This window comes from Balearica regulorum, chromosome 11 (assembly GCF_011004875.1).
Source record: "Balearica regulorum gibbericeps isolate bBalReg1 chromosome 11, bBalReg1.pri, whole genome shotgun sequence".
Classification (NCBI taxonomy): domain Eukaryota; kingdom Metazoa; phylum Chordata; class Aves; order Gruiformes; family Gruidae; genus Balearica; species Balearica regulorum.
The window spans coordinates 475,212-495,467 of record NC_046194.1 but is presented as its reverse complement, the minus strand read 5'-3'; the positions used below and the strand labels follow the sequence as shown (position 1 = coordinate 495,467).

The window sequence follows — 20,256 nt, the reverse complement described above, 5'->3', positions numbered from 1 at the left end:
CATCCTCCCCCAGAAGGGTGGTGGGAACACGTCCTTGCCCCCACCAGTGACCCGGTCCCCCCCCACCTCCTCCCCGGGAGGAAGCTCAGCCCAGGCTATCGCCAGGGTAGACCAGGAGCATCCCTGACCCTGAGCAGCCCTGCCTGCCTTTAAACTACTGAAAACCACCACCTGGGTTATTGGAATAGGTGAGGTGGCCGGGGTGAGGGGACCCCAAGACTCTCGCCGCTCCACCGGCTCCCACTGGATTGTGCCCACGAACTCCGACTACCCGCAGCTGCTCAGAGGTGCTGCCGCTCTTGGAGTAGCTTGGGACTTTTCCCTCAGTGTGTGGCTATCTGTCCCAGGAGGGGATTAAGTGGGATGTTTTCCAGGGAAAGGCTGTCTCTCGATGCTGCCTTCCTCCATGGACTTGACCTTGCCCTGACCACGGCCAGCACGAGCCCGCTGACGTTCAGGGGTGGTGGGTCCTGCCGTGCCCGTCGGGGAGCTGCAGCCCGTCTGCTGCCCCTCTGCGCTCCCCAGCAGAGCTCGGCTTCTGCCATCATCAGTTCCAAGCGCACTGGTGTTCGGTGGAGCTATTTTTATCCAAAGCAGCTACGAGTACAGTGTTTCCCTATGTGTGCAGGCCTGAGGACCAGGAGGAACCACTCCGGCAGTCCATCCCAGAGCCCCTCCGTCACCACTGCAGCACGTGCCGGTCGCCAGCACCAAGTTCTGGAGCATTACCCGGGAACGCTCGGGGCTCAAAACACACACGGCTTTATTCCTGCAAACAACTTACGACGACTCAGCCCAAAGTCTGGATGGATAAGTGAGTAATAAGTATCTACTCGTCTTTTGTCTGGCTTCTCCAAGTAAGACAAGTCCCATGCTCAAGCTCAACCAAGGGAGCTGAGAGGAGACGTCTGGCCTCTCCGGTCTTGGTGCAATGTTTAAGAGGGGTCTGTGATGGAGAAAGGGCCATTGCTGGCCAGGCCAGGAGGTCCTTCAGTTCCTGCTCCCCAGTGCCCAGCCACTGCTCCACACTGCTTGCAAAATCACATAGCAATTCTGGTTTCTTTCTGCCTTTAACGTCTCTTTTCCGTGTCTTTTTCTTTTTTTCTCTCTCTCGTGTACTAAATCTTCCCTTTGCTCTGTATCCTTTTTTTCACCTGCCTCCCAAGTGTAGCTAAATTAAACTGTATTTTTCCCAGGACTGTAAACAAAACCCTCCCTCTTTTAGTCCAAGTCAATTCCGTTGTTTAAATGAAACTCTTTTACAGCAATTAGCAATTATGCAGAAGGGTTTCGTTCCTCAGTCAGTGAATGCTGCAGCCCTGATAAAATATTTTGTGGCCTTTTGTTTAGTGCCAGTGTAGGTTTATTTCCTGAATTAATATATTTATAATAAAACCAAAAAGAAATTCTCAACGGACTAAATTTGTCCGCCCGAGGCTGCTGCCGCGATGCCCAGCGTGCATTCCTGCTCCCCTCTCGCCCGGGCTGGTTCAGCTGCTGGCTCTGCGGGGGGAGCACACCATCTGAAGGGGAAACTGCTATGGGCTGACCCTCACCTCTGCTGGGAGGCTTTGGCATAAATTATCTGGTGAAACTCCATGTGGACGGAGTCAACCTGGATGTCCAAGTGCTTTTTTCAAACACATGTCAGAATGGGTCCGTTCCTGTCGCTCTGCAAAGCCCCCATGTCGCGGCACGTGTTACGAGCTCTGAGACAGGCCGGTGACTTGGGACAGCACGAGCAGCGACAGAAACCTGGCTCCCACTCCCTCTGCTAGTAATCAGATGGGAAACCCCGACAGCAAATCACCCCGTCTGCGGACCTCCATGTCCCCTGCACGACTACCTGCTCCTTGGACCAGCTGCAGCTGTGGGCGCACAGGGACGGGGCTTGAGAGGCTCTGCTCCCCCTGCACCGAGTAAAGGGGGTGCTACTGGGATGCGAGTCAAAAGTGAGCAGTAACACCCCAGAGTGGCAACACGGGCTCCTGAGGAGAAATGGGGGGATGCTTGTTGATGTCCACCGAACTCACCTCAGCCCTTCGGCTCACAGGTCTGTGTCGGCCGTCTGGATGTTTACGGTGGAGCAAATGGTTTGCGAGGCAGGTCCCTTCCTGCACCTGGCCTGCTCCACCCACGCCTCGCGGCAGGACGTGACCACGGGCGGCAGCACGTTGTCCTGAGCCTGAGGCACCTTCTGGCACACGCAGAGCAGGGACTTGAGCTCCGAGCGGAAGCTCTCGTTCAGCCAGCAGTAGATGAAAGGGTTGTAGCAGGTGCTGCTCATGGCGAACCAGTGCAGGGCGAAATAGAGGGAGTTCTTCGTCTTGATGCCGAGGCTGGAGATGAGAACCACGTAGCAGTTGAGAGGGAACCAGCAGACAGCAAAGACCACCACCACCAGCATCAGCATCTTGATGCTCTTCTTCTTGTTCTTGTGGTGGGTGATATACTGCTGCGTGGTGACGTCTCCGATGGCGTTGCGGAGCCACAGCTTCTTGGCCAGGCGTGTGTAGGTGACAGTGATGATTAGCAGAGGCAGGAGGTAAAGAAGGAGAAAGGTAGACAGGTCCAGATACTTCCAGACCAGCTCTGCGGGCTCAGGGAAGTCGGGGAGGCACAAACTCCGGACAGTGGCTTCCCTTGAAAAACAAAGAAATACATATATAGCACGTGGCCGCTGCTGTGCACGTGGATGCTGCTAATTTGTCAAACCACAGTGGGGCTTCCACACCACCCACAACCACCTCCTCAGATCTGTACTATGGACAGAGGAGGGACCCTGTCAGCTCAGCAAAACAAAGCTTAGTCAAACCTCTGTTTCCCAGATAGTCTTCTCATGACGTTCTCCGTGTCCGTCTCACCGAGGATACGCCTGGCTACTGTTACCGTTATCTGCTCTCCCCTTAAATGGTCGTGTTGTCTGATGAAAGAAATTCTTAGACAAACTGAAGTTTCCTCTTAGAAGCTGCAGTTGATTTTAATTGAATGAGTCCCTGGTGTCCCCCTCACAGGGCAGAAGTCACCCCCCATGGCCCATTCTTGCAAAAGGGGCTACCGTGGAAGAAGCACTGACCTGGCTGCATCTGCCCCGTGTGCGTGGGCACGGAGACACGGCAGTGCTGGTCTCCTCCTCCCCAAAAACCCAGGGCAGGAGGAAAGAGGGCAGTGGGTGAGGCCCACCTAACGCCCGCTTTTCCCCAGTCTCATAGGCAATTCCTATGCACCTGGGAAAAGGACACATCATGCCCAGGTTTCCCTGAACGTGCCCACCCCGGGATGCGTTACTCCTCTTGCACGTGGGCTGCGCAAACTGTTGTCTGGCCGCGCACAACTGACCTGATCATCCCGGGACACGGCAGAGTCACAGCCCGCGCTTGGGTCACCACTCGCAAGAGTTCTGACTCGTCTTTGCCACGACGGATCTGCAGCCCATGCCCTGCACGGGTACACCCGCCTGTCTGTGCCCCCGAGCAGGTACAGGACCCCCTCGGCCAGAGCAGAAAACCGCTCCACCGGCCGGGAGTCAAAGCCCTTACGGATGGAAGCGGAAGGGGCTGCTGGGGGCTGTGCGAAAGCCTCGCAGGCACCACCCCACCTGCACGGACAGCGCTCCTTCCTCCCCTACCAACCACCTCGTCTCCATCAGCTTTTCAGGAGTCCAGCTCTTAAAACCTTATTGCTACATCTTAAAAAATGATGATAGGAAAACCTGGTCGCTTAACTGAAGTTTAACTTGAGCCTGACAGTTTAACTTCTAATGGTTAACTAACAAAAGAACTGAGTTTAACTATATGCGACAGCTTATTTTAACCGCACTTCAGCAATCCGTCCTGTTCAACCCAATGGATCGCGTCTTCTGGCTGGCAGCAGCTCTCAGCTGACGCAGCCCAGCACCCTCCACAGAGCACCACGCGTCCCCTCCGCATCCTGCAGTGACTGGAAATGATGATACATTAGGAAAAAGGACCACTCGCATATTTATTTCTGGTGGATGTTTTCTCCTTGTCTTTCCTTTTTTTCCTCTCTTTTTCTTTCTCTTATTCCATTTTGCCCTTCTCTCTTCAACCCTTGTACTCTGCTCACTTCTATTCAGCACAGACGTTAGTCCCTATCAGACTGCATTATTTGTTGCAGTATTGATTAATATCTCTAATATCCTGTTTTCAACCTCTGGAGCTGGCCCTTGTGCCACAAATAGAAGATTGCCTGAAAAGGGATGGCTGCGAGCAGGGCCGGCTGCCGGAGGGATGACAACGGGCTGGGAGCAGAGCTTGGCCGTGGAGGAACCTGGAGACGCTGCTCGAGAGGAGAACCGATGGAGAAGGGAAAATCATCCTTTCTGAACCACGCTCCCAACCTTTTCCTCCCCAGGATCCATCTTGCTGCTGGCACGGGTGAAGGCAGCCCTGCCTGCACGCAGCTCTGCCTGCCTGCCTGCCAAAGTAACCGGAGATCTGGCAGGGGAAGGAAGCACAGTGCCCAAGGTGACACCAGAGCACGGGGTCAGACCCACCGCGGCCAAAGGGCAAAGCTGCAGCGAAAGAGCAGAAGTGATGGGGCGGGAGTGGGGCGGTCATCCCTCACCGCCCCCCGGGAATCGGCCGTTTGGGGAGCGCCTTGAGCTTGGGACGGTGTCAGGGCTGCGGCCGTTGGTGCTGGAGCGCAGCTGAAGGCTGGGGAGGGTGATGCTTCGGGGCTTGTGGAGCCTAGAAACACATTTGAACGGAGCGGGCAGCAGAGCGAGCCCGCAGGTAACCAAACCACCAGCTGCTGCCCTCGCTGCCCCCCTTGCCTCTGCCCCTCTAAAGGAGGGTGCGGAGCTGCAGCAGAGGCTCACCCTTATTGCAGCAAAGAGGCTGGTCGAGAGCGAAACCAGTCAGGACGCTGTATTTCGGTAAATTCTGCTGTGACCGTGGGCTGCTATGCCCTGCAGCCAGAGAGGTTTGATGCCGGTGGAGTCCACGTTCTCCCGTCCCCAGAACCCCAACAGCTCCCTGGTGGGACTTCTCAGGAGCCCCCGGCTGTGCAGGAGCTATTACGAGCAATATTACCACTGCGATTTTTATTCAATGGAAAGCAGGGATGAGAATAGCACGTCCTGGAAGTCCTTATATCGCTGAGCCGCCTCGTGCCGATGCGAGGCTAGGTTTCCTCTGGCCGTGCTACAGGATGAACAGAGACAGGTGCTGCGAAACAGATAGCGGCGTTTGTTCATTCATAAGCAATTTGTTCAGTAATACCCTGACCACAGCTGCAAAGCAACACGAGTACAGGAGTAACCCAGCACTTTGTTTACAAAGTCCGAGCAGTTGAAGATATTATATCCCCCAGAGAGGTATTTCTCAGTCAACTCAATCACAAGCACAAGCAAGGAAGAGCCGCGAAGCGCCAGATTACACTCCCATTCTGTGTAACCTCTCGTATACAAACAGCAATAAAAAGCCTGTGCAGGCAGCCAAGCACTCTCCCTGCCATGCTGACGGGAGGGAAGTGGCTGCGCTGTGGGAAGACAGACATTTGCCCTTTGTACAGAAGGTCAATACCTATGATAGAAATCTGTCCCGCTGCCTGCCGCCGCCTCCTCACCCTGCTCCCCGGGACGCCACTCTCAGGTTGAAAATACTGCTCACCATAAGGTTATCCCTCGGCCTCGCGCCTGGCATTCCTGTGAAATGCAGGCACCAGCAGTGCGACACGCCGCCACAATAAACGCCAGTTTCTGTAGTATTATGAGCTGTTTTCTAGCCAGGAGGAGTCACAGCAATGCCACAGGCTGGTGGGGACGAGAGGACCAGAACAGGTTGGGTACCACGGAGGAACAAAAGGCTGCGGGGGCAAACCAGAACTTCTGATTATTTCTCCCTGGTAGAGAGGGGGATTTTGCAGCAACGAATGCAATCACTAGACCGGCTGGAAGCAGGAGGAAGATAAGCTTTTCTTTTTTTTTTTTTCTTTTTATCCCACTCTAGACTAGAACCTTCACTTTCTTCTGATACTTCAGCAGTCCTCCTTTCAGTAACTTCTGCTGCTCTGTTGGGCCAAGCAAAGATCTCCCTTCCCTGCTGGGCGAGGTGACTTTGTGCCTCTGTTCCTCTCACCAGCCCGTCACTGCAGAGGAAGAGGTGAAGGTTTCTCTCTTGCTTTTCTCATCTATGTAGCCTCACGCTTTAAGGCAGGCTGGTCCTGTTTCATAAATCCAGATGGATGAAACGCAAGGAAGCTAAAGTGCGTGAATCAGCGTATGAGGTCTTGGAGACGGGTTCACGACCCTGCTGACTCACAAAGGCAGTCCTCTCCTCCCTGTTCTTTCTGTACAGTCTTGCTAATCTCAGTACCAGATGTTTACACCACGAGTTTTAATTTTACGGCCTGACCGTACCGTGACGCTGGAGAAGGTTTGTCTCACCGACCCCAGGCTGCGCCGGCACCCGACTGCGCCTGGAGCCTGCCACCAGCACGAGGGTGCGGGGTGAGACTCACCCTCCCTTGTCCAGGCGTTTGGGTGACGGCGAAAGCAAACCCAGGTCCCGAGGACGCGCGTGCCCTGCAGCGAGCCGGGCCAAGCTTCTGCTGCGCAAAGTGAGATTTCATCCACGCGCAAATTCCCACCGATTCCACCACGTCCTTCCCCAAGCCCGGGAGCCCCTCCAGCAGCTCTCGCCACTGAGAGCCACCGCCGCAGCGGGCTATCGCGCCTCTCCACGCTCGCTTGGAAGGGGAAACAACTCACCTGTAGTTATACTGGAAAAGCTTTTGATAGATGGCATGGGGTAGGGAGAAACAGGTTGCCATCAGCCAGATAACAGAGATGCTCAGCACTCCTTTTGTTAGTGACATCCTCTGCTTCAGCGGGTTCAGGATGACCTGCAACACAGACTTCGCCGTGACTCTTATTTCATGGGAAAGCAAAGTCCCTCCACCGATGCACGCAGCAGAGGATCTAATGCTTTGAAGAAAATGACTGCCGTGATTAGGAGAACGTCCTGCTTATTAGAGTGACCAGGAAAATGGGAAGCCTTGAACTTTTCAGTCTGCTCGGAAGTGCTTTCAAATAAACTTTTTCCTCTGTATTGTTCTGTGAGGATCATTTTCCTTAAATTGTGGGCTACATTAGGTAGGGAAAAGAAAAAAAAAAATATCTACACAAGTCTCTTCACTTGTGGGTATGTTTGTTTATTCTATATGAATCACATCAAGAAACGTCTCCTGTTCTAGTTGAACCTACGAAACTGAGCCCTCCTCCTCTCTTTTGAGGCAATAACTTCCCTTTTATGAATTTTTCTTTGTTAGATGAATAGGTAAAGAGCTTATAAAGTCTGAGAGTCTGGAAGATACTATTTGGCTGATAGGAAACGAGAGTGATTGCTAGAGATGAGCGCATGGCCTGGGCTGCCCTCGCCTTCCTGTACTGGTAACGCAGCGAGCGTCTATCACGGCGGGCAGCTGACGCAGCCTGGCTGCGGGCACATGGTGGGTGAGGTCTTCCCACAGCTCTGAAGTGTCCTCCCAGTATTCCCAACAGAGATTTCCCCCTCTGCTGCTCCCCTTTACACTGGTTCAGCATTAGTCCCATAGTTATACCACGGGACTTTTAGTCTCAGAATTTCCCTTTACTCCAACTGTCCTGCTTGATGATGCAGCAAATGCCCAATGGGAAAAGAAGAGCAAAAACACGAACAGACAACTAAATCAGAATTTAAGCTCAGGATGCTACAGACTGGTGTTCTATGGGGTTTGGGCAGTAAACTAAAAAGCTTGGAAAAGTTCCCTGTACAGCTGAGCTAACACTTTGCACTCAGCAGCGGCTCTGCCCCCCCCGTAAAACAAAGCCTCTTGAATCAACTCGTCCGGCCAAGCTTAGGAGCCAGGTTGGACCTGGCTCTTTTCAAACTATTGAAAAAGGTGTGCTCACCCTTTGCCACTGAAAGTTTGAATGTGTCCTGTGTTGTGTTTCGGTGTTTTCCCTCCTGCCCTGTACCTGGGAGCCTACAGAAGTCGATCAAGCCTTCCTACCCCTGGCACACCAGGGGTGTCCTTGAATTTAGCTCTAGAGCCTTCTCACTGGATATGGGTTTAATGCCCAAGATTCAGCCTTCCTGAACCCGTGGCTCGACCGAGACTGGCAGGGGCTTGGGAAGAGCCTTGCAGGGAGCAGCGACGGGTGACATTTTACCTGGTGCCTGTCCAGGGCGATGGCCGTCAGGGTCAACGTGGAGACGTGGAGGGAGCAGTACTGCACGAAGCGGCTGACGTGGCACATGGCCTTTCCAAAGATCCACGTGCTGTTCACAAACCGAACCTGAGGGGAAAACAACAGGTCATCAGCCAGCCAACGTCCTGAAAACAAATCCACGGGGAAACCCTTTGGACTGCACCTGAGCTGGCGCACGGGTTTTGGCTGGCTGGCTGGGCTGCTCCACCTGAAACCCAAAGAAAGACCAGCTACGCTGGATTCTGAAACACCTTTACACAAGGGTTTATAAATTCAAACCCCACAGATTAAGTGAGTGGTGCTGTCACAGCCCTCCGGGCCTATTTGTATAAAGACCATTTGTGAACAGCAGTAATAACCTTCCGATTATACTAATAACTATATTTGGAAAAAGTAGACTGAGTTTTGGTCACGTAAACCCCCCTTCAGGTCTGGAGGACTTTCACTGAAGGCTTCACCCAACTGGCAGCTCTGAAAAGCTCGACTACTTTCTTCCAGCCACCCAAGTATGACTGGCATTCGGGTTGTTTTGACCCACTAAGTTTTGAGTGTGGCTCTCTAGTGCTCCCCTGTGCGCACATTAAAAGGACGTGTTCATCCAGGCGCTTATTCTGCATTCCCCAGCAAGCTCTTGCTGTGGTTTGGTGGCATACTTGGAGAGACTTTAGGGTCTTTTAGGAGAGACAGAGTCTAATGGAGCAAAGTGAGCCCACAGGTTGCTGAACAGTGTTTTACTTGCCTGGCAGAGTTCTCTATTAGAGTTGATTGTGTTGGGTTCGCGCCTCAGTCCTAGCAGAGCATGCATAGAGAGGGTGTGACCACCAGGGAGAGCATTCTGGTGAGAGACTCCCTCCTGGCTGAAGGGACAGCATGGCGGGCCACTTACCAGGGTGAAAGGCGTGTTGAGCAGCGTGATCATAATGTCAGACACTGCCAGGTTGACGATGAAAAGGCTGGTGGCCGAGTGCATCCTCTTGTTCTTCAGCACCACGTGGCACACCAGCATGTTCCCAAAGAGAGACATGATAATAATGATGGAGTAGGCCACGATTAGGAGAGCTTTCACTGTTGGTTTTTGGGATTCCGGCTCGTATTTAGCCAGCTCAGCAAATTTCTCCCACTCAACAATGCGGCTGTCTGTCCAGTTGAAGGTTGTCCTGTTGGTTGCTTGGTAGATTGACATGAGTTTGGCCAAGGAAGAGTAACGGTCAAACTCCTCAAGAAACCCCATCATCTGTGACCTGTACGACTGAAGCAGCAAGCGAGGCATGGTGGATTAACCTGAGTCTTCACTCAGCTTGAGGCTGCTGGGGTCACAGCTCCAGCTGTCACAGCAAGTGATCCATCAGCTTCAACTTCTTGGTTCTCTAGGAAGCTGGTGAAGATGCAGCTGCCATTAATAAAACCTTAAAAGACAAAGCTGGAAGGAGTCTCTGAGGTGCGATGGGTTCCTCGGGGCAGAGGTGGCATCGGGGAGAAGTTCCAACAGGCACGTTGGAAAGGGGCTGCTTTGGGACTGCATGCTCTCAAGCCCTTCGTATATCAAGAAGAGCAATAGTTCCACAGGCGGCCTGGAAAGAAGAACTAGTCATTACATGTAGCAGATGTAAGAATCAGGTGGGGTTTGAAGTTGTTTTAATCTCACGTCAGCTTTTTCTTCTTTGTTCTCACCTGAGCCCATTTTTCCTCCAGGTTCCACAGAAGGCTGCGCTGTTGGTGCTTTCATCCTCTACTTCAAAATACCTGGTTCTTTTCTGTTGAAATGTAAAGGCAGAGACGTTTTTAAAAGCACAGGTAGCTTCTGCCTGCATCTAACCCCAGCAATTATCCTAAAGTGATTCAGAACACAGAAATCACTTCAGAAGTTGACCTTAGTCTATCTCATATTTTCTCCTCCAAACGACAACTAAATTCTGCTTCAAGTGTTTCAGTTTCAGTGAGAAAAATGGTCTTTCCTGCAAAAGGCAAGATTTAGCAGTGAAGAGGCATGCAGCTCCCAGAGAAGTCCCTTACACCATATACAAAAAAATGACACATAACGCTAGATACACAAAAACCATTCCCTAGAAACAGCAATCTCTGCTTCCTCACCCTTACTGATACCCTTTTGAGATATTTCTAAATACATTTTTTTAGATTGCCTTGATCTATTGATGTTAGGTGGAACCTATTAACTATGCACACCAGTCTTTACACATATGCTACATACGGGAGGAGAAAGTCGTTTAGAAGCTGTGTCGGGTTGTCTGAGAGGGTGGCTGGTTTGTTTGGTACATGCCATTCCCGTCAAGCCCCGTGGCTGTTTGCACAAATCAATGGACCTCACATGGTGCGAGGAGTTAATAAGCAGAGCTTTCAGAGCTCTAAAAGGCTCCCTGATACCTTCCCACACAGCAGACCAGCAGGCTACCCAGGGCAGCCAGCTCGCTGCGTGGCGGGGGGTGGCCTGAAGCAGACATCCAGCAGACCCCAAACCAACTCACCGCTCAGTCACGCCGGTGGCCTCGGCTGCAAACCCCACCAAGCAAGAAGCAGAGACCGACAACTTCTTACAGAAATAAGGTGCAGGGAACGGAGTGTGTGTGTGTGTGTTTGTATGCATGCATTCCCATAATACAGTCTGCTTTGGCTTGTCTCCTTATTCTGGGGAGTGTCGGGAATACTGGAGGACCTACGAGAGATTGCCTCTCAAAAGCAAGGGGATGTTAAAGCAACTTGGTGGGGTGGAAGGGGGGAGGAGTCACCCAGGAGACAGAGAGAAGAACAAACCTTGAAAACGGGCAATGGCTGTTTCCTGGGGAAATTTATGAGTGAAAGCAGGCTGGGTAGGACAGAGAGCATGGCAAACCCTCGCGGATGCTGCTACAGCAAAGTGGCTGTAATGCAGCGGGCAATTCAGCTCCTTGTTGTTCTCCCAACGCCAACGGTGTTGGAAGCATCAGGCCCAGCCCTAGACCGGGTCCCAGTGTGACCCTCTCACAAGACATGAACCTGAGGAGCTGCCGTGAAACTGGGAGCAGAGCTGCAACCAGGGAAAGGGAACATTCACCTTATGTGAAAAAGATGGGACTCACTGCCGTGAAGCATCTCTGGGACAGAGCTTGGCATGAGTCCGAAAGGACTTAATGCTTACACAGGTAATGAGAGAATCCAGAACTACATCCCGCTGGGCTTCTGGGTGGGAGAGCAGACCGGCACCAAGGGCCTTGAGAGACCTGCGAGGTTTATCCCACGCCTGGGTAAGGCACGCAGGACTCCACACCTCTTTATTGTCCGCTGTGGTATATACTGAGGTTGTCGTTCTTTCTGGTGCACGGCAGCTCCCGGCGGGCAGCAAGAGGGAGCTGCGTGGAGCTGTAAGGGTAATGCAGCACACGTGTAACAAAGAAAGAGGATTTTAGTCAGCTCCAGCTGAACCACTTTGATCTTTGAGTAAGCACAGCTGGGATATTCATGCTACACTGAAATGCCATCACAGAGCTGGAGAGAGGATGTGACAGATGAAACCACCTATTGCCTTCCCTGCATCAATTTACATCAGGCTCTCATGTGGAAACTTGTCTTTGCTGCCATGAGATGAGGCCAAGTTTCAAGAAACTGCTATAACACATAGGCCAAAACAGATCTGCAGCCCGTACGCTTCAGACTGGTGGATGGCAAGAAGAAACCTTGTACAGATTATTCAATTTAAAAAAGCCAAACAAGTTTTCCCAAGTGCCCATGTGATTGAGAAGCCCATTTCTCAAGGAGAAATGCACTCTTGAGTAGCTCAGTCATCAGGTAACCATGGCCTTAAACGTGGATGATGAATGGGACATCTCTTCTTCCTCACTACATATAGCCATTTCTCTTGCACCTATGTCCGTGTCCCTGTACGATCAAATCCAAAAGCTGATCCATCTGAAAATTAAATCGTGTTTGCAGCTGGATCGGTTTCCTGACCTGACCCACTGCACAGCTGAACCTTGTTCTTTCCAGAGAAGGCACTGGGAACAAACCATAGAATATCTCGAGTGGGAAGGGACACATAAGAGTCATCGAGTCCAACTCCCTGCTCCTCACAGGACTACCTAACACTAAACCATGTGACTAAGAGCAGCCTCCAGATGCTCCTTGAACTCTGGCAGGCTTGGCCCCGTGACTGCTTCCCTGGGGAGCCCAAGGAGAATGGAAGAGCTTAAGGTGATGGCGCTGTAACCTGATTTTCTAACATGGAATTTCTCCTCAGATCTCTCTGTATCCAGTAAAACATGACTTTCAGTAACCATTGATGGTCTCGGCACTGGCTGCTGCCTTGGACAAGACCACAGGTGCAGCAGAGAGGGCTCTCCTGTTCTGAGGAAGGGTGTGGTTAGATGCAGGTTATCCTGATGAGTTGAAATACTGTGGTTTCATGCAATAAGGGAGTTTAGCTTTCATTTTTTATAACTTGATATGATCTGAAGGACCAGAGAGGAACGGCCTACCGCAGCACAACTTTTCCTAGCTCTTCTTCTAGCATCTGGTCCAAACGGGCTGGCTGAATGCTCCTGGCTGCTTCAGCGATAATTTCTTCCCCACGCAGAAACGTTATCCTCAACGTAAAGACATCTTTCTGACAACAGCCTGCCAGGCGATTTGAATTCTGAACGCAAACCAACGTTTCTCTCCCTGAGCCGAATGAATCTTTACACACCAGAATACACGTTGCAGCCCAAGTCACACGCAGCTTCCCAACGCCACCCCAGGAGACAGCCGCTCACCGCTTACCTCACCCCTCCGCGATCCCGGGGGCAGCCCCGCTCCCCCGGCTGCCGTTACCGAACCGGCCGCGGCCGCGGCGGCCCCGCGTCTCCCCGCGCCGCACGTGCAGCCGGGGGGCGGAGCCGCCAGGCCGGGGGCGGGGCTCGGGGAGGGCGTCACTACTCCATTCATAAAAAAAGCCCCGGGCGCGCCCGCGGACCCCCCACGCGCGGCGCCGAGTCCCGCTCGCGGGCGACGCTCCGCCCCCCCCCCGACCCCCCGACCCCGCTGCCGCCGGCGGCTTCCTCGGGGCAGTGCCGGGAGGGGCGCGGCCGTCACGGTCCCCGCCCCGCGGAACACGCGTGGGGGAGACGCTCCCGCGCAGGGCGCGCCGCAGCCGCCCACAGGCGCCGTGCCTTCCCCTCGCGTGGCGCCGCGGGCCCGGCGGGGGAGCGTCCGGAGTGGGCTGCGCGGCTGGCGCGGGGAGCTCCCACCCGCGGAGGGGGGCCCCGGTGCAGCCCGGGGGGAGGCGGGTTTCTCCAGGCAGAGCCGCCCCCACGCCCGCTCCAGCCCCCCCTTAAACACGGGGCTCACCAGCTCCCCGGCTCTTAACAAGGTTCCCTTGTGAGCGCAGAGCCCGCCGCGTGCTCGCGGTGCGAGGCGCTCGTTATCGGTCGGAGCTCCGAGGAACACGATCCATCTCCAGGCGTGTACGCGTCTGATTAGAAAGCAACGCCGTGGGCTAGTGATTCTTTTTTGATTTGTTTCTGTGCCGCAAGTTTGCAAATACCTTACAGGCATATAAAAAAGAGGTCCGGACAAAGCCAGAAGTTTCCAGCATAGAGAACTCTACGGGAACTGGAACTCACGTGTTCCTCTGTGGCATTCTAGCAGGGTAAAGAGCTGCTTACGAGTTTCATGTTCTTTCATTTTAATAGTATAAGAAACAGCAGATAGGCTGCTTAATACACGTAGTGAAAATTGTCACTGTTCCTTTTGAAGATGAGCTGTTCGCAAGTTCTTCTGAAAAAGGAACAAGATTATTTTCTTCTAAGAGATTTGGCTGGTCTCAAAAGTCATTAATGGGAGCTAGAATAATACCTCGATTTTTCTTCTGCGTGAGCTGCCAGAACACATACACGCTGGTGCTGAGGATGAAAGTCTGATCTCCTCCCCACATTAATTCCCAGACCAGCTGCTATGGAAAGTCAACGCCTGTGCCACCTTTCTGAAAGGGGATTGCTGAAAAGCCGGAGTGGAAGCCCAGCGAGCTCGATGGAGCTTCTCTGGGCTCCAGATCAAGCCCTCGGGCAGGACGAGTAGAGCTGCGGTGCCGTCAGCCGCCCGGCGAGGATGCGGCAGCTGCCCAAGAGCAGAGTCCGCCGCAGCCGCCGTGCTGAAGGGCTGCGGGCGCGCTCCAGGCTGGGTGGGCTGTGGGCATAGGGCCTTTGATGCCTGTTCTGGTACGGAGCATCTGAGCATGCAGAGATGCTGGCAATATACTTAATGGAAAAAGAAAAAAAACAAAAACCCTCATAAAATTCTCCAAGCCCAAATTTCTGAAATGAGACTCTGCGCAGGTTGTCAGCACTGATGGATTGTTCTTAGACAAGTGTTTTTCCCACGTCTGGATTTTTTTTGACAGATGCTGACACAGTAATGCAGAGAAAAAAAAAAACAGTTTAGGCTTCAGACAAAGATTTTAGAAGACATATTTTTAAACTGGAGATTATCATCTTTCTCATTTTGCATGTTGGGCATGTTGCTCACACCTTACTTTAAAACAAAAAGAAAGAAGGTTTTGTTTTCTGCTCACTTCCAGTCACCTCTGTGGGCAGAAAACAAAACCTCCATTCTTTTTTTTCTTTTTTTTTTTTTTTAAATTAAATTAAAAAAAAAAATCCAGAAGCATCCTCAAGCTCAGTTTCCCAATCCTAGGAAGCTGAGGTGGTGCTCGGGAGAGGTAATTCAGCGTGTGCCCTCTCCTCTGCTGCCCAAAGCCGGAGCTGCTGCTGGCCGTGGAGCCTCGTGCGGGGCTGGAGCGATCGGCCCTTGTGCTCCTGGCCGCTCCCTGAGCCTCGCCAGGATCGCTGGTCCTGGCTCTAGCACACACCCGGGTCTCCAGCCACATTTGCAACCTCTGTCAAGTCACGTAAACAGTGATGATAACCTAATTTTTTTTTTTTTTTTTTTCCCCAGTTTGGGTATCTATATGCCATGAAGCAGACTGAGCATCCCAGCTTGCACCACATCAGCCAGAGGCTTTATGAGAAACCAGTAAAGATCTTCCTAGTAAATAGCAGAAAAAGAGAGCCTAGACAGAGATAGGAACTCCTTCTGCAGGAGGAAAGATATGTACATTTGACGTGTGTGTTCCTAAGGAACCAGTTTTTTGCTCAAAATTTTGTATTTATTGCTTCCCAGGGTCTCAAAGCCGCTCCAGTTCAAGGCTGTGGCACAACTCCAGTTGCTTTCCGCAGAAGCAGAACAAAGTCTTGTATTTACTATACTATTTTCTTGCCTGAGGGCTGTAGAAAGGACATGCTGTACATTTATTATCCTTACAAGATGCTTCTGGTTGGGTTTTTTTTTTTTTCCCCTGAAGTCATTCTCATCACGACTGTGAGATTCCTATGCATCTGAAGAGTCATTTCATTATCCTCTCATATTTTTCCTGCCTGGCACATATTATCGGCTTTATAACTGCAAGTATGTTCAAAGAGGAAAGCTATGAGTTTAATCTAATCAAATCTCCAGCAAAATCCCAGGCATGTTATCTTTCTCCAGGTGCAAATTATTTAATTAGAGGTATGCGCTAGAACCTCTTGAAACACTCTAGCACTCACCAGTTGAGGAATTAAGTCTTGATTCATTACAATTGCTGCGCCTAGCCTTCCTCTGCACGACGACTGTCCTTATTAACCCTCCTGACTGGGGAGAGAGACTCTTCCCGTTGCAGCTGGCCCCACGATTGCCCACTTACGCCTTACCGTTTGCTTGGATTCTGGACTGAGGTTAGGCAAGAAGCTGGATGCCCGCTCCTCTTCCCAGCTTTTCCTCTTGCCCTGGGTTACTGTCCCTCTGCTCAGTGAAGGGGGAAGAGGAAGAGAAGGACCAGGAGTCGCTCACCTTCCCCACCCCGCTCTCCATACCCTTTCCTGGTGGCTAACACTGGCCTTCCGTGCCCAGCCAGCCTGCACAGCCACCAGCCGGTCCCCGCTGGCAGTCACTGGTCGAGGTGATTCAGCAGAGCATCACTCACGGGAACCAGGTTTGATCTGCTCCTGCAGTCAATGTTCATGCACGTGCCTCAATGGCTTGATGAACTGAACGTCTCAGATAGCTTGCAACCTGAACTCCGAGCAGAGACTAAAAGCATTGTCAGCCATGGTCCCAAAGGCACCGTTCAAAGCATCGGATTGAAACCAAGCTTTTTCAGAAGAACTCACAGCAATGAAATGACTCGTCCTTTGCTTTAAGGTTCCCATGACGTTAATGCTTCCGCTGACGCTCGCACTCTTGGTCCCCGCCAGCCACCTTCTGTCCCACGGACACTCGATGGAGCTGCCAGTCCTCTGTTTTCCATGTCATTAGACAAGCGTCTAACTGGTGCTTGCTTGCTTTTTTACCTATCGGAAAACATTTTAGGAGCAGGAGTGGCTGTGTTGTGGAATAAAAGTGCTTAAGAGTTTTCTGCCTGTTTTCCTTGGGCAAAATTGCCTGCCTGTTACCTGCCTGTCTCTGCGGAGACTTTGCAGGCTGGAGATATTAAAGACATTCAGTATCTTTCTTTCTTGTGTCTTACTTTTAAATGTCAGAAGGTCTTTTTGTTTCCTGGAGGGCTAGATGCCCTCTAGACACATGAATTAATAGCGCCGCAGATACCCAGGCGCCAGAGGCATTGTAACTTATGAGCTGCACGAACTCCTCCTTTCGCTCTCAAATATTGCTGTCTATTATCACCGCCAGATTTTAAGGCACAAAAGGTAGACCTAACTCCCTGAAATATTTATTATTAAGCCTTATACCTGCATGCCCTGTTTAATGCGCACAGCCGGGTAATGTGTGGGTCACTCACCCCTTCTCGCTCCTGAGACACGCTTTTAAGCCGCCAGCTTGGGTTTACCTAAGGTGGTGGCAGCACGGCCAGGGGTTGAATTAATAACTTCTGATCTGCAGGGCAAGATCTTCTGCACCAGACTGCTTCCCTTCATATCTACTGATTCATGGGAGCTGGGCTGAGCGTGGACCACAAGCCTTCCTCCAGACGGAGCCGCTCCGCAGCAGCCGTGCGGAGGCTTTCCTAACCTGGCACACACATGCCAGATTTCTAAACAACTGACACTTCACATTTAAAACAGAAACTACAACCAAATTTTAAATTCATCTGCTATCTTAAGTCAAATTACAATTCAGGTGGCAGGAACCGAGAAGTGCAAACTAATCTTCCAGCAATATTCAGGCACAATTTCCTCAGGGTCAGAGTATGATCTGGCATTAGCTGCCCATCTAAATGGGAACAGTGCTTTCAAACACGTTATTTCAGATTAAAGTCTGCCATTAGCATATATTTTAAATAGCACTTATATTCATCGCAAGCGAGTGGGTGGAGGGGTAAGGTTTACAAAATGGGTTTCAATAGGAGACATAAGAAAAGAGCAACAATGCAATAGCAATTGCATTTGATTTTCTGTGGACAGTTACAATTTAGACTTTATTATTCAAAATTCAAATGGCAAGTACGTAATAGCTACTAATAATGGAACTTCAGAGTGGTTGGAAAAGAAAGGCTTTGACATGGATTTGATAGTCCTTGAATTTTCAGCTGAAAGGCTTGGGTGACAGAACAAAGAAAACCAATATGACATTGTAAATCTGCCCTCTCCCTGCGCTGATGGGTGTTTAGTGACTCCACTGGGGTCTGGATCTTCAGCCTTGATTTTTCATTTTTCCTTTTCTTCTCCTTGAAATCAGAGCATGCCACTGACAGAGTGCTCGGTTCCCACCTGACAGCCGGCCACACGATTCCCATCATGGTACGAAACGCCAGCAGATAACAGCGACAGCCAGCCAGCTCCTCCCCGTGCCTCCAGCCTGGCTCACCGCGTGGGTCGGCAACCTTCTGTCCTTCGGATCGGATCAGCCCTCGTGTGCGGGAAGACCAACCCTCCGACCTTCTCTGAGGAATGAATCTTCCTTTGCTGTGGCAGACTCTTGGCTCCAGAAGCCTTTAACGCCCCTTATGTTTTCTTCTTTGGAGGTTCTTCTTCAGTTCTTCTTCACCCTCTGTGTAGGAACACAGGACAGAAAAACAAACAAACACACGATCCATGTTTTCCTTACAGAAAACTCGTTGCTCATAAGAGTGACTTGACATTGAGTGGAAAGGGTAAGCCATTTTTTGTGTGTGACGTACATACGTCTGTTACTGGGCACGTTAACTTCTTCACCTCCGACTGCGGCTTACTCTTGGGTGCACCAGCCAGCGCACGTTGTGTTTAGCCTGCCTGTGAAGATACAGAAACAGTAAACAGGGACGCTCCCAGGTTCAGGTGAGACCGTGCAAAACCTGCCTTTCATCCCACACTTCACTGAGCTCGCAGGGAGCCCTGTTGCCTTTGATGAAAAGTTCAAAACTCGTTCGCTTTTCACTCTACAAGTGCGTTGCTCATTCGAGACCAGAGAGCTGACGCTCTGCAGGCAAGACTTTGCAGCAGAAACGCTGTCACTCTGAACTCTTTTGAAAGCGCCTGAGACCTGAGGCAGGAGCACCGGCAGACACGGCAGAGACCTCTCTCATTTGCACCTCACCGTCCCAAGCGAAGGAGGCAAAGCCTGAGATTTAGATGCGTTTGACAAGGTGGGGAAAACTTAGGCAGCACCTTAGCATTTGCTGTACGTTTTCCTGGCTTTTAAATAATGGCATCCTGTAATGGCTCATCATCTCTGTTCCCTTTAAAGGCTCGATTAATTTAAAGGCATGATAGGTTTGCTGGGATGACTCACATACCAAAGGAAGGGAGGGATGAAGGAAGATGAGACTCAAAAAGTAGTGGTAAAATAAACATTCACTTCAAAACTCTGTCCCTTGGTGCAGCTCTGACCAAAGGAGGAGAGGTGATAAAGCCTAGAGCTGCATCCGCCGGCAAAGGACGGTCATGCGGAGCAGCTGACAGCGACTGCAGCGTCCTCCCGAGCTCGAACTGTGTCCGAGTCACCCACCAGGCCCCTGATCCGGGGACCATGATGTGGTGGCAAACGTGTCTCTGGGCAGCTGTTAACACCCGTGTCAGGTCAGACTAACTCTGAGCTGTGGAGCTCTGGCTGAAGCTCACCCGGTCAGCTGAGGAGGATCTCTGGGCATTCTCCCCATCTTCTGGACGGAGGAGAAAGGGTGGCTACGTGTCGGTGACGCATCTCCTCCTGCATCGCCCCTGGGTCTGCCAGCACCTTGCCTTGACCCTTTCCCCGTACCGCGCGCTCGGAGGCTTGCCGTGGCCGTGGGCGCAGCTCTGCCCGGGGGCCCGGGGCTGGGGCACCAGCAGAGGCAGAGGACCGAGGGTCCCAGGCTCTGGTGCGTTTCGGAACGGCAAAAAAGCCGCGTGCATCAGCGGCGTGCTCGCAGGGAGGACGGGGGGGGGGCAAAGCCTTTGCAAAGCTGAGATTCAGCCATCGATGGGAGGGGTTTGAGCAGTACATTGCTCTGTGTTTGCAAACAAATGGCACAGAAGCAAAAACAATCCGGAAAGGGGGGGGGGGTTTGACAGCCACTCGCTCTGAAACATTTAATATTTAGTTTTCAGCTAATTCAGTCAAAAGAGGCTATGAAATTATAATAATGAAATCTGAAGAGCATACTCCAAATGACATTTCCCCAAGAGGTCTAAAGAGCAAAATACAAAATTACTGATTACCATGCTTTTTAATTTAGAAGTTAAACCTGCCTTACCACCAAGGGAACGGAAAACGGCAAATGTGGCATCCTTTCTAAAATGGGCTCCAGAGGCAATCCTGGTTATTTTACATCCAACCTCCCTTCCAAGCAGCCTGAAAAATAGGATTAGTGCACATGTGGAGAAATGTGATTGACTGGAGGAAAAGTGCAGACACCTTTGTTTTGGAGAGAAGATCTCCTTGCTTGAAGGAGGCAACGTGGATAAGGAGGACCGTCTACGTTCAGCCAGTTTGGGTTCCCAGGAAGATTTCAGCTGGGTTTCTCCACTTGAAGAAAGTGAGCTGCCGCAGGACCGCGGGCACGGCGCAGCCCGACCAGCCCCGGGAACGGGCAAACCTGGCAGAGAGCAATGGCCTGCCTGCTT

General features: G+C 51.7%; 1 protein-coding gene across 1 annotated transcript; it reads right to left on the bottom strand.

Annotated features, from left to right (window-relative positions):
- Window positions 1-596: 596 nt before the first annotated feature.
- LOC104639454 (G-protein coupled receptor 83) lies at window positions 597-13,207 on the bottom strand. Its single transcript, XM_075762962.1, has 7 exons — window positions 12,965-13,207; window positions 9,887-9,969; window positions 9,102-9,786; window positions 8,177-8,302; window positions 6,734-6,867; window positions 2,030-2,642; window positions 597-1,028 (listed from the first exon to the last, which is right to left on the bottom strand). The coding sequence occupies exons 3-6, from the start codon at window positions 9,483-9,485 to the stop codon at window positions 2,048-2,050; spliced, it is 1,239 nt and encodes a 412-aa protein (XP_075619077.1). The 5' UTR covers window positions 9,486-9,786; window positions 9,887-9,969; window positions 12,965-13,207; the 3' UTR covers window positions 597-1,028; window positions 2,030-2,047.
- Window positions 13,208-20,256: the final 7,049 nt, after the last annotated feature.

Excerpts from the sequence above, each read along its gene's own strand:
- LOC104639454 (XM_075762962.1), bottom strand. The coding sequence starts at position 9,485 with ATGCCTCGCTTGCTGCTTCAGTCGTACAGGTCACAGATGATGGGGTTT. Across the intron at positions 6,868-8,176 it reads TCGCCCTGGACAGGCACCAG|GTCATCCTGAACCCGCTGAA; the intron begins GTAAAATGTCAC and ends TCTGTGTTGCAG. Across the intron at positions 2,643-6,733 it reads CTTTTCCAGTATAACTACAG|GGAAGCCACTGTCCGGAGTT; the intron begins GTGAGTTGTTTC and ends TTGTTTTTCAAG.